The following is a 14238-nucleotide window of genomic DNA, read 5'->3' as shown; positions in this document are numbered from 1 at the left end:
GTGTAGTTTACTGACTTGGTTAAACCTCAGCTAAACCAATATTCCCATTGTTATTGCTGCTTGCTGTGTGTTCCACAATATCTGAGAGTAAGGGGGAGACGTTTGTGGGAGGTTGAGGTAAATCGCCTGGCCACTGATTACGTGCAGCCAGACACCAGGGCGATTAGAAGAGCACAACAGGGCGCGCTGCGCATCAGAGAAGCTTTGAAAACCAGTTTCATGACTGGCCAGGCTATGGTGTGACAGTTCTATTTTTTCTCCTTGATGAAAACCCAACCCCTTGGTTCACTCTACTTCCCTGTAAGCCAACCGCCCTCTTCATTTCAATCACTGCAAAGGCAATAAAGTCATTGTTGTTTCAAAATCATGCATTCTTTATTAATTCATCACACAAATAGGGAAATAACAGCCAAGGTAGCCCGGGAGGAGGGAAGCACCGGGTGGAGTGGTGGATGAGAGGAGGAAGGAAGGACAAGGCCACACTGCACTTCAAAACTTATTGAATGCCAGCCTTCTGTTGCTTGGGCAGTCCGCTGGGGTGGAGTGGTTGGGTGCCCGGAGGCCCCCCCACAGCGTTTTTGTGTATCTGGGTGAGGAGGCTGTGGAACTTGGGGAGGAGGGTGGGCGGTTACACAGGGGCTGCAGCAGTGGTCTGTGCTCCTGCTGCCTTTCCTACAGCTCCACCAGATGCCAGAGCATATCAGTTTGATCCCACAGTAGCCTCAGCATTGCATCCTGCCTCCTCTCGTCTTGCTCCCACCACCTCTCGTCTCACTCTTCCCTCCTGTCCTCACGTTCATTTTCTGCTTTCCTGGACTCTGACATTATTTGCCTCCATGCATTCTGCTGAGCTCTTTCAGTGCGAGAGGACTGCATGAGCTCAGAGAACATTTCATCGTGAGTGCATTTTTTTCGCCTTCTTATCTGCGCTAGCCTCTGGGACGGAGATGATAGGGGCAGCATTGAAACATTTGCAGCTGTGGGAGGAAAAAAAGGGAGAGTAGTATTTAAAAAGACACATTTCAGAGAACAATGAGTAAACTCTTTCACGGGGAACCAAGCTGTTAACATTACATAGCACATGTGCTTTCGGTACAAGGTCGCATTTTGCCTCTTATATTGAGAGTCTGTTGGTTTGGTGTGAGAGATCACACACGCAGGGCCAGGCAACAGAATTTGGCTTGCAGGCAGCCATGGTAAGCCACAGTCTTTCGGCTTCCTTAACCTTTATAACATGTGGGAATGGTTTCAAACAGCAGCGCCCTCCTTTCCCATATCAAGCACCCATTGGGTTTGCCATTTAAAAGGAGGGGCTGCGGTTTTCATGTTAACCAATTCTCCCCCACCCAATTCTCTGGGATGATCACTTTCCTGAGGATAACACAGAGAGATAAAGAACAGATGTTGCTTGAATGCCAGCAAACACCGGGACCATACGCTGCCATGCTTTGTTATGCAATGATTCCAGACTATGTGCTACTGGCCTGGCATGGTAAAGTATCCTACCATGGAGGACGGAATAAGGCTGCCCTCCCCAGAAACCTTTTGCAAAGGCTTTGGGAGTACCTCCAGGACAGCTTCATGAAGATGTCCTTGAAGGATTTCCACTCCATCCCCAGACACGTAAACAGACATTTTCAGTAGCTGTACTGGCCGCAAATGCATCCCAAGTCTTCAGGGCAAATTAACCATGAAACACGCTTGCTTTTAAACCATGTATTATATTTACAAAGGTACATTCACCAGAGGTGCCTTCTCCAGCTTCATGGTCCGGGAGCTCGCCTTGGGAGGGTTGGGAGGGTATTGGCTCCAGGGTGATAAACAGTTCCTGGCTGTTGGGGAGAATGGTTTCTCCTCTTGCCTGCTGTGCACTATCCTCCTCTGACCTGGAGCGGTCATTTGCCTCTTTGGTTCTTTGGTAGACTTGCCTGAGCTCCTTAATTTTCACACGACGCTGCTGCGGGTCCCTGTTGTACCCTCTGTCCATCATGCCCTTGGAGATTTTTTCAAACATTTTGGCATTTCGTCTTTTGGAACGGAGTTCTGATAGCATGGATTCATCTCGCCACACAGTGATCAGATCTAATACCTCCCGTTCTGTCCATGCTGGAGCTCTTTTGCGATTCTGGGACTGCATGGTCACCTGTGCTGATGAGCTCGCCATGCTGGCCAAACAGGAAATAAAATCAAAAGTTCCCGGTGCTTTTCCTGTGTACCTGACTAGTGCATCCGAGTTGAAAGTGCTGTCCAGACCGGTGACAATGGAGCACTCTGGGATAGCTCACGGAGGCCAATACCGTTGAATTGCGTCCACACTACCCCAAATTCAACCTGGGGATGTAGATTTCAGTGCTAATCCCCTTATCGGGGAGGAGTACAGAAATCGATTTTAAGAGCCCTTTAAGTCGACAAAAATGGCTTCGTCGTGTGGATGTGTGCAGGGTTAAATCGATCTAATGCTGCTAAATTCGACCTAAACTCGTAGTGTAGACCAGGGCTAAGAAATCTTATGCAAATATGCGTGAATATGTGAGAGCTTGTCAAACCCAAGCTTTGTCTGTTTTCATAGCAGAAGAAAATCAGAACTCAAACCTTTATGAATGTCAGTGCCTAAGAACTATTTTTGGCACACGATGAATTAGTGAACCCCTTTTGAGACAAGCTTGGTAAGGTTTCCATTGTTCTACAAGGGAGGTGTCAAGAATAAGAGGAGAAGAGGAAAATATTGAGAGAGAGAGAAGAAACAAAAAGAAATTTAATCCTGCCTCAGCATGGGGAATGGACTAGATCAGCGTTTCCCAACTGATGTGCCATCACAGCCGAACAGGTGTGCTGCAGAATTTTTTTTTAAAGTACATGTGAGAACAAGGGGGGTAAGCTGCCTTCTGATTGGCCGCCTGTCCCATGGCCCTGCCTCCTCCAGGAGCGCAGCAATCAATCAGAGCTTAATCTCAGAGCTCTTGCCCCTTCCTGTCCTTTGTGAGCAATCGGTTGGCTCCTCTGCCCCTCCTCTTCCCCCTCCTGCAGCTGAGCGCAAGGGGAAGAGCCCCTGGAGCTCAAGATGTGCCATTGCAGAGAAAAGGTTGGGAACCACTGGACTAGATAACCTCTTGAGGTCTCTTCCAGCCCTAAATTTCTATGTCTTATTAAAAAAACGAAGAAGAAGAAGAAGAAGGGGAAGAGATGTGGGAAACTAGAGAAAGAGAAATGGCTTTGTTCTCCATGAACTTATCTAATTCTTTTTTTAACCCAGTTACAGTTTTGCCTTCACAACATCCCCTGGCAACGAGTTCCACAGGTTGACTGTGTGTTGTGTAGTACTTCCTTTTGTTTTAGATCTGCTGCCTATTAATTTAATCGGGTGAGCCCTGGTTCTTGTGTTATGTGAAGGGGTAAATACCACTTCCTTATTCACTTTCTCCACACCATTCATGAATGTATAGACCTCTATTATATTCCATTTTAGTCATCTCTTTTCCAAACAGAAAAGTCCCTGTCTTTTTAATCTCTCCTTTGGTGGAAGCTGTTCCATACCCCCAATCATCTTTTCAGGGATGGGATGATCAGAACTGCACCCAGTATTCAAGGTGTGGGCGTACCATGGATTTATATAGTGGCATATCTTCTGTCTTCTTATCTATCCCTTTTCTAATGGTTCCTAACATTCTGTTAGCTTTTTTGGTTGCTGCTGCACGAGTGGATGTTTTCAGAGTCCTATCCAAAATGACTCGAACATCTCGTTCTTGAGTGGTAACAGCTAATTTAGAAACTATCATTTTGGGATAGTAGAATTATGTTTTCCAATGTGCATTACTTTGCATTTTTCAACATTGAATTTCATCTGTCATTTTGTTGCCCAGTCACCTGGTTTTGTAAGATCCTTTTTTCACTCTTCGCCGTCAGCTTTGGACTTAATTATCTTGAGTAAGTTTGTATTGTCTGCAAACATTGTCACCTCACTGTTTACCTTTTTTCCAGATAATTTATGAATATGTTGAACAGCACTGGTCCCAGTATAGATCCTTGACAAACCCCATTATTTGCCTCTTTCCATTGTGAAAACTGCCCATTTATTCTTACTTTTTGTTTTCTGTGTTTTAACCAGTTACTGATCCATGAGAGGACCTTCCCTCTTATCGCATGATTGCTTACTTTGCTTAAGAGCCTTTGGTGAAGGCTAAAGATAAATAACTTGATTAAGAAACACCTAAGGAGGTTCATAATGGTGTAGGTCAAAGTTTTCACAAGTGACTAATGATTTTTGATGACCGTTTTTGGGAGCCTAACAGGAGACACCATAGTGGGGCCTGATTTTCAGAAAGTATTGCAAACACATCTTAGGAAAACAAGGCCCTTTTAATGAAGTCTCTGGTTGGGTACCCAAAACTACTAGTCACTTTTCAAAATCTTGGCTGTAAATAGCATGAAGGGAGAGGAGCATTATTTAGTATAATGGGTATAATTAGGAATAATATGTGAGAAAAATGTAGACTAAATATCAGAGAATTCTTCCTGATAATGAGATCTGTTAGCCTACATCTCCTAGGGGCATTAGTGGAAGTCCCACTGCTTGGCAAACTAGTAAATATACATTAAATCTCAGTGTAGCCAGCTCTTCAATTTAATAACATGGTTTTAGCCCTGACTGGAACCAGTCTCCCCAGAAGCTCCAGTGCTCATGGATTTTCAGCCCTGCCCAGGAGAAACCGTTCTCTGATTAGCTGCCTTCCCCATTTTCCTATCTCCTGTGGAACAGTAGCTAATCAAGGCTTCCCACTTCTCTCAGGAGCAGAGGTGAGTTTTGGGGTGGTGAAGGGGGAGATGGAGCAGCCAATAACATTTTCAGAAGACAGGAGGAAGGAGAAGAAAGCCCAGCAGCTCAGGGTGGCACTTTCCTCCTCCCCTTCTGTGAAAAGTTGGTCACTCTGCTCTGTCTCATCCCTCCTTCCTCTCCACTCTCTATCCCTGCCACAGGAGACCTGTGAAGGGGGAGCAGGAGTGAAGAACACTTGAAACTGACCTCCCTCCCTGTACTTGGATAGAGAGGGGAAGAAGACCCTGCTGCAGCTGCTGCCCCAAGCTGGGGAGGCGTTGAAGAACCCCCACAGCTGCCAAATGTGCAGAGGTGTCTTATGGGGCAAGGGGCTGGGGTGGGGAGCAGAATCAATATGAGGCTGGGAGGTCAAAACTGATGTGGGGGCTGGGTGTGTATAATTAATTGCAGGGCTGGGGAATGGGGAGATGGAGGAGACATAGAATTACTTAATTAGATTTTGGAGGTTTGCAGAGAAGCTAGAATCATGGAAATATAGGGCTGGAAGGGACCTCAATAACTTATCTAGTCCAGGATCAAGTATACCTAGACCCTCCCTGACAGCTGTTTGTCTAACTCGTTCTTAAATAGACTTTGTGTGTTGCTGGTGATATTATTGGGCCCCCAAAGCTTTTGGTGACCACGTAGTCGCCAACTGTATAGCAGCATTTTATACAAATCTGTGTAATTTGATCTCAGTTGGATCCTTTCAATGAGAGCCAAAATCACCTTATTCTGTACATTTGGGAGAGTTGCAGCACTGTAATTGTCACACTCCCCCTGGAGGTGGGCAGAGGGAGTTTAAAAGTCAAAAGAAACCAAAAACTGGTAGGTTTCAGAGTAGCAGCCGTGTTAGTCTGTATTCGCAAAAAGAAAAGGAGTACTTGTGGCACATTAGAGACTAACCAATTTATTTGAGCATAAGCTTTCGTGAGCTACAGCTCACTTCATCGGATGTATAAAGTGGAAAGTACAGTGAGGAGATTTTATATACACACAGACCATGAAAAAATATACATTGTAAGGAGAGTGATCACTTAAGATGAGCTATTACCAGCAGGAGGGTGGGGTGGGGGGAGAGAAAACCTTTTGAAGTGATAATCAAGGTGGGCCATTTCCAGCATATTTCCAGGAGTTAACAAGAACGTCTGAGGAACAGTGGGGGGCGGGGGAGGAATAAACAAGGGGAAATAGTTTCACTTAGTATAATGACTCAACCACTCCAAGTCTCTATTCAAGCCTAAGTTAATTGTATCCAATTTGCAAATTAATTCCAATTCAGCAGTCTCTCGTTGGAATCTGTTTTCAAAGTTTTTTTTGTTGAAGAATAGTCACTTTGAGATCAGAAATCGAGTGACCAGAGAGATTGAAGTGTTCTCCGACTGGTTTATGAATGTTATAATTCTTGACGTCTGATTTGTGTCCATTTATTCTTTTACGTAGAGACTGTCCAGTTTGCCCAATGTACATGGTAGAGGGGCATTGCTGGTACATGATGGCATCTATACATTTGTAGATGTGCAGGTGAATGAGCCTCTGATAGTGTGGCTGATGTGATTAGGCCCTATGATGGTGTCCCCTGAATAGATATGTGGGCACAGTTGGCAACGGGCTTTGTTGCAAGGATAGGTTCCTGGGTTAGTGGTTCTGTTGTGTGGTGTGTGGTTGCTGGTGAGTATTTGCTTCAGGCTGGGCCTACAGACAGCCTCCCCCACCCCCGTTCCTCAGACGTTCTTGTTAACTCCTGGAAATGTGCTGGAAATGGCCCACCTTGATTATCACTTCAAAAGGTTTTCTCTCCCCCCACCCCACTCTCCTGCTGGTAATAGGTCATCTTAAGTGATCACTCTCCTTACAGTGTATATTTTTTCATGGTCTGTGTGTATATAAAATCTCCTCACTGTACTTTCCACTTTATGCATCCAATGAAGTGAGCTGTAGCTCACGAAAGCTTATGCTCAAATAAATTGGTTAGTCTCTAAGGTGCCACAAGTACTCCTTTTCTTTTTGCAAAAACTGGTATTAACTTTTCTTCTTTATGTCATGTTTTTTGGGCCAGTCTCATCATTTTGGAGGGATGTGATTCATGATTTTTGGACTTCTGGGGCTGACGATACCGAAATCTGCTTTGGCCAGGAGTTGGACTAGATGACAGAATAGGTTTTTCCCATTTCTAGAGCCTAGGAATGTGCCGCTTCTCATATGAACTACTGAAGGTGATTACTATCAGGTCTGGAGTTGTTTGCCAAAATTGTGAATTGCTTATCTGCTCCGTGAATAAGTGGATAAGCTCCCAAAATTAAGGAGAAAGTACATAGGGCAAGTGAGAAATTAAAATTTGCAAAATCAAGGAAATGAGGAAGTGCCAAGCAAAAAGGTCAGAAGTCTTGCAAAAGTTTAAATGTAAATGGAAAAGAATTGTTCTCACGCTGGTAGTCTACTCACCCCAAAAAACCATTCTTTTCCTCAATTAATCAATTATATGTGATACAATGATTAAAGTTTTATTTTTCACTGAACTGAGCTCAGTTACATAAGCATTAATAATGTCAAAGCTGTCACACAATAGCCACCAACCCATCAAAATTGCACCTTTAAACAATCTAATTGTTGATCTTTTTAAAAAATATTCATTTGAAGACAAAGATTTAAATCCACAAAGAAACTATTGTCTTATTGTCAAGTAGCTGAGGTTACCATAGATAAGAATTTTACTGATGAAAATCATACTGATGTATTGTATCACTAGTGGAATCTATCCCTTACTATCAATCCATTCAGTGCTCTATAGCACAGTCCAGTACTGTTGTGCAGATACTGTGCAAGATTCTCCACACAGAGATCTGCATCTGAACCCCCACGTGGGGAATTAGGGAACCGGAGCCATTGAGGTGAGTCCAAATCCTTAGATTTAAATTGAAAATTCTTTGTGAAACACAAAGGGATTCAGGTGTGAGGTTCCAGTTTTGGCCTGTCCTTACTGGTGATTAGCTAGTTTTAACACCAGCTTTCCAGAGAAGCAGCTTTAGCCCTTCTTCAGTGGCTGGCTTTCTTCCCTTTTGCATGCACTCCTACAAATTACCCCACATCACACCTGTGTTGTGTTTGTTTTATTTTGCTTTAGCTAAAACAAGTAATAATTAGATAGAGCAGTAAGATAATTAGATGGAAAATTGGTTAATATGCCAGCAAGCCTGTATCCCACTACAACTGGAATTCCATTTCTGCTCATTTTGGCTTATGTTCCACATCCTTTGATTTTGCAAGACTATGTGGCTCTTGCTTATTCGTCTGCTTATGAATAAAGCTGTACTGTAGATTCCACAGGAATAGATTCATAGATATTTAGGTCAGAAGGGACCATTATGATAATCTAGTCTGACCTCCTGCACAACGCAGGCCACAGAATTTGACCCACCACTCCTACAAAAAAAACTTCACACCTATACCTGTGCTATTGAAGTCCATGCAGTTACTTTATGGTCAGCAAAAAGCATTTCTATTCTATACCTACAAATGTTTTTGGTTGCCTGTGAAAAGGCCTCTGATTTAGTGAATGGAAACTGATCCTTTCCTTTCCTTCTCATTGGCAGAAACATGTATTTTTCAGCTGTTCACAAGAGAACGTAAACAAGGGCTTGTCTACACACAGAAGTTGCACCGATTTAACTTTAAATCAGCTCCCTTGTGTGTAGGGAGATCACTTGTCTGGCTTTGAGCCAGACAGTCCTCTTTTGGGGTGGTTTGTCCTGCGTCCGGCACTGGAACAAAACCTGATGTGGTTTTCTCTGATATTGCACGGGGAATGCCATTTTTAAGAGCCTGCTGCTCCACCCCCTCTGGCATGACCTTGAACACACCATGTGTGCGAGGTAACACTGGTGGGGGGACATGCACCTAAACATGGTGCCCACCAAGCAGCATGACCTCACCCACAAGGTGTTTGAGGTCACACTAGTGGGACAGAGCAGCATGCACTTAAAGATGGTACCCTCCATGTGGAATAACCTCACACGCAGCGTGCATGCGAGGTCACGCCAGTGGGGACACTTTTTGTGCAGCATAACCTCACATGCACTGTTCGTGGAATGTGACGCCAGTGCGGGGGAGGGTCATGCCATTCTTGGAAGTCCTGGAACCTTCAGTATCCCAGGAATCTGCAAGTGGCTACCCTACTTGTGCATATGTATTATACAATCTTGATTGACGTGATCACATACTACATTTTTCATAAGACTCCTGCCTCATTTGGAGCACAAGATAGATGGTGATCTGGATAGCGAAGTAGGCTATTGTCTATACAATCCTGCCCGATTAGTGGCTGACGTTGAAAGGTGTGTAGTGAATGAGACCAAGGGACTGCAGGAAGAGAAAAAGGTGGTCCCAAAGTTAATACCATTGAATTCCACCATGGAAAATTTGATTCCAATTTTCCTGTGTGATGGTAGGCAAGTTACTTTACTTTACACAGTTGGCTACACATTACGTGTTCCTTATTTTCTGTGTGCCCAATTTGAGAGCCTGAGGTATTATTGGCAGAAGTGCTGACTATTCCCAGCTGCCGCTGAAGTCACTGAGAGTTGTGTTTGAATGTGTACAGCACTATGTATGCCAACTTCTCTGAAAAATCAGGCCCACTGCATCTCAGATTGGACACACAAAACTAGGAGACAGTTTTAACCTTTAAACACTCTGTGTCTCAGTTCCCCCTCTGTAAATAGGGATAATAATACCACCATTCATCACAGATAAAAATAATTAATTAATGTATGTGAAGCAATCAGATACTTTAGTGATGAGTTCCATAGAAAAGCCCATGAGGAAAGTAATAATTCTGTCTTCAGAGCAGAGTTTGAATAGTGTGCAGTAAGTCAGTCGTAGGGCCACAGTTTGAACAATGAGGACAAAACAAAATATTGAATAGCTGCTCATTCAGTGAGCATTGCCCATCCTGTGCACTGAATGAAGTAGGGATCCAGTGGAAAAAATAGTATGTGACCATGCAATTAAAGACTATATGATAAATACCTATGCCAACTCCTCCTTTCTCCTCTTTCCCTCCTGACAGTGGTAAAAAGTGCTGAAAGGTAATGGGAATAGAGAAAGATTAAAACATTAATGAGACAGCTTAAAGAGTGCGAAAATTGGATTAGGGAAAGTGGAGGAGAAAGGAGAAAAGAGGGATTGTTGGAACAAAAGAGGGACTGAAAAAGCATTGAAGATGATGAGAAGAAGAGAGAGAAAATGTAGGGGAAGGATGAGGAGGAGGAGGAAGAGAGAAGGGAAGAGGGAATAACAGGCACTGAAAAAGCCAGAGGAGCAGGAAAGGAGGTACAAGAGAAGGAAAAGAAAGTGCAGTGAGGGACAGAAATGACCAGAATGTTACTAGAAAGTGTGTGTGCACATGTGTGCAAGCGCACGCATGCCATGGAAATTGTACTCTGTGGAGATCATCCCTTTGCACTGAAGAGCAGCTGAATTGTAGAAAAGTAGTATTTGGTCCATGGTTGGACTTTGCTTTCCCTTGAGATACATAGTAGCTCATTGTTTTGACAGCACAGTTGAATCTTTGGGCCAGCCTGATCTGCTTTGTATTTTAGAATTCTAGTCAAATAGCCTTTGTTTTTTCCCCTCTTCCAGAGAATGCTTGCAACCGCAAACGTCTTGATCTCGTCTTCATCATCGACAGCTCTCGCAGTGTACGTCCTTACGACTTTGAAAAAGTGAAGGAATTCATTTTAACCATCTTGCAGTTCCTAGACATCAGTCCTGACGTCACCAGAGTAGGCCTCCTTCAGTATGGCAGCACAGTCAAACATGAGTTTTCATTGAAGACGTTCAGGAGGAAACATGATGTGGAACGAGCAGTGAAAAGAATGATGCACCTGGCCACTGGCACCATGACTGGGCTGGCTATTCAGTATGCACTGAACATTGCATTTTCAGAATCGGAAGGGGCGCGGCCACTGAGCCAGAATGTGCCCAGAATTATCATGATAGTGACAGATGGGAGACCACAGGATCCTGTGGCAGAGGTTGCAGCTAAAGCCCGGAACTCAGGCATCCTGATTTTTGCCATTGGTGTAGGAAGAGTGGATATGAACACCTTGAAGTCCATTGGAAGTGAACCTCATGAAGAGCATGTCTTTTTGGTGGCTGATTTCAGTCAGATTGAAACGCTAACCTCTGCATTCCAGACTAAACTGTGCGGTAAGACAACTATTTGTGGATTTGAAAGCCTGGGTGAAAATATTCAGAGTGAAAAACAAACATGCAAAAACATCAAAGAAAAATTACTTAGGTTTTGTGGTGCAACATAAAAGCTAAGCAGAAAGCTAACTAAACTAGAAAACATTGGAGCCTAATTCATATAAAATGTATACACCAATAAAAGAGATTTATCCAAAAGACACTTAGCATAGCAGACATAACTGGGAGGGAGAGAGCCAATTCTGCTGTTGGACCTATAAAAATGTGATTTAATTCCTAGTGGAAATATGCAATTAGTGAAATACACATACCCTTCTTTTACCATTTATTATTTATTATTATTATTTTAGCATAATTTGCCATCCTTTGCTACTTAAATGTCAGATAAGTAATTTGATTTATATTTTTAAAATATTTTTCATTTAGTACTGATCTTTAAATTTGTAAGCCTCATGGTTGTCAGATTCTGGGTACAGTCCAAACCAGGGAGGGGTTGTGCCATTGCCTGTCCTGTAACCCTGGGTGCCTTGAATTGCTCTGCTGCTGTAGCTCCCTTATCTGGACACTCCCAGTCATCTTATTAGCATGCACTGAGTGTCTGCGAGATAAGTACCTCTGGGTCTGCAACACTGATTCCAGCAGCCTGCTTGTTACACCCGAGTCTCACATTCGTATCCACCAGATTTTATGTACACCTTGCAAGATGACCCCAACACCCCACAGTCCTGAATTTTCCCAAAACTGCAGGCTCTGCAATGTGCAGTCCTTTCCTGGACCAATCAGAGGTTTGTTTGCTCCGCTACAGGGACAAAATGCACAGCTTATCAATTTAACTGGAGTTAACCATCACTTCAATTCAAACAGCACTGGGTTGGTTTAGATTAAAAGTAAAAAGTTTATTACCAAAAGGAGATAGGATTATAAATGAATTCAGGTATGAAGCAGAGAGTTAGAAATGGTTACAAGCAAATAAAAGTGAAAAACGCTTCCTAGAGATTAAGATTTAACAAAATTGTAGTTTTAGTTCAAGGTCAGATTCTTACCACAGTCCTTCCAGCAAGATGGCTGACTACCCCTCTGGCTAGGATCTTCCACAAACTCCAGAGAGTTCTGTTCCTTTTAAAGGTAACTTGGATTCTTTGCCCCTCTCTTTCAGAGTCCAGTGACCTTGTGAAATGGATTCTTCTGAAGGTCCCCCCCCCCCACACACACACACACAAAATAAGGTTAATTCAAGCCGTGGGGAAGGAGACGTGGAATCTGGTGATGAAGGAAGGAAATGCTGGTTTCTTTCACCATTGGTGTTTGCAAAAATGCAAATGTTTCTGTTCTTCCCGTTGCGATGCAAATGAGTCCTTGCCATGTGATTGCCAAATGACTCTGATGACACCTGGCTGGAGGCATCAGCTTGTCCTTTATCTTGGAGAAACCTGTTTACCCACTCCCTTCACATTTGTATGATTCCTTGGGCATTTACTGTACATACACCATGCAAGAATATTACTGATCAGTGTTATTAGTTTTCCAGTGACACCTTACATGACACATATCAGATACAGTTTATGACCTTTGTGAACTGGGGGTATGCTGAACTGGTCATGCCATTTAAAGCTTACTACCAGATACCAATGAGCCCCTCACCCTCTTGTACTGGGCTGCTGTTAGGGTCACAATGTTCTCTTGGCTATATCCATAATACAGAGTTCAGGCAGTATATATAGAACCCTTCCAAATTCTTAAATATTGACACTGTGCAAAGAAATATCTCTGCACGTGCCTTAATATTAGAAATGAGACATGAAAACTAAGTAGTACTTTTGTTTCATCTACAGTCCTTTTTGTGTACAAAAACTTATGAACAGCCTTTACTGCAGTATTGTTCATTCATGCAATAAAGTTAAAAGTAATCTTTGCTCATGTACACTACTTTGCAATAGGCAAATGGCTTTTGTGATCCTTCCTGGGGGTACCCGGGGTTGTGAGGCACCTCATTAAAACCCGCCCTTAGCATGAGGAAGCCTTGTCTGTGTCTGACAGGGGTCATCTCCCCAACTCCACCAGCCACAGGCCACACAAACATTCCCTTTGCAGGCTCCGCAGTTCCTCTGCAGGTAAGCAATAGGCACACTCCAAACCCCAAGCACTCTGAGCATTCCCCTGGAATGTCCAGCCCCTGTGCCACTAGACCAGGGGTGGGCAAACTTTTTGGGCTGAGGGACACAGCTGGGTGGGGAAATTGTATACAGGGTCGGGGCAGGGGGTTGGAGTGTGGGAGGGGGTGTGGGAGGGAGTGCGGTGTGCAGGAACGGACTCAGGGCAAGGGATTAGGGCAGAGGAGGGGTGCGGGGTGTATGAGGGGGCTCAGGACAGGGGGTTGGGGTGCAGGAGGGGTGCGGACTGCGGCAGGGGGCTCAGGGCAGGGAGTTGGGGGCGGGGTGCAGGAGGGGTTCAGGCTCCGGGGAGGCAGCGGCGCACACCGGGGCCAGGGCAGGCTCCCTGCATGTCTGCCCTGGCCCCACGTGGTGCCGCTCTGGGAAGCATATGGCACCATGTACCTGCATGGCCCCTGGGTGGGGAGGCACAGGGCTCCGAGTGTTGCCCTTGCCACACCTCCAGGTACCTCTCCCGAAGCTCCCATTGGCTGCGGTTCCCTGTTCCTGGCCAATGGGAGCTGTGGGGAGCAGTGCCTGGAGGCAAGGGCAATGCACAAAGCCCTCTGCTCTCCCCCCATCCCGGGGCCCTAGGGATGTGGTGCCGGCCGCTTCTGAGAGCGGCGCAGGGCCCATGGCGCCACGGGGGGCAATTCTGCAGGCCGGATCCAAAGCCCTGAGGGGTCGGATCCGGCCCGCAGTTTGCCCGCCCCTGCACTAGACAGTCACAACATTCACACATCTGCTACTCCCAAAGGAATATTCACACTAGTTTACCAGTTTCACCTCCGCATCATGGCTCCACTCAACTCACAGCACTTAGATTTGTTTATACTGAAAATAAGTATGAATTTATTTAACAAAGAACAGAGTTTCAAGAAGAAGCAAACAGACTTAATAGATACAAATGCTTATATATAAAATAAAATCATAATATGCTTTCTCGAGCCTGAACTTAACTAACAAGTCATTCTCCTGTCTCATAAAGGATAGCATGCCCAAAGTTTCTCTGCCAGGGTTAAACTATCAGACTGGCTGTGGTCCTCCATTCATAAGACACGACAG

General features: G+C 44.5%; 1 protein-coding gene across 9 annotated transcripts in view; it reads left to right on the top strand.

The window, feature by feature from the left end:
• Positions 1-14238, top strand: part of MATN2 (matrilin 2) — a 122438-nt gene that overhangs the window by 32038 nt on the left and 76162 nt on the right. For 8 of the 9 annotated variants that reach the window (XM_048841307.2, XM_048841306.2, XM_048841309.2 and 5 more), the window contains one exon: positions 10454-11023. The exons of the other annotated variant lie outside the window; for it this stretch is intronic. In XM_048841307.2, coding sequence (XP_048697264.2) covers positions 10454-11023 — 570 coding nt within the window. The remainder of the gene's footprint in view (positions 1-10453; positions 11024-14238) is intronic. 9 annotated transcript variants of the gene reach the window in all.

This window comes from Caretta caretta, chromosome 2, assembly GCF_965140235.1.
Source record: "Caretta caretta isolate rCarCar2 chromosome 2, rCarCar1.hap1, whole genome shotgun sequence".
NCBI lineage: Eukaryota > Metazoa > Chordata > Testudines > Cheloniidae > Caretta > Caretta caretta.
This window is presented reverse-complemented; position numbering and strand designations above follow the sequence as displayed.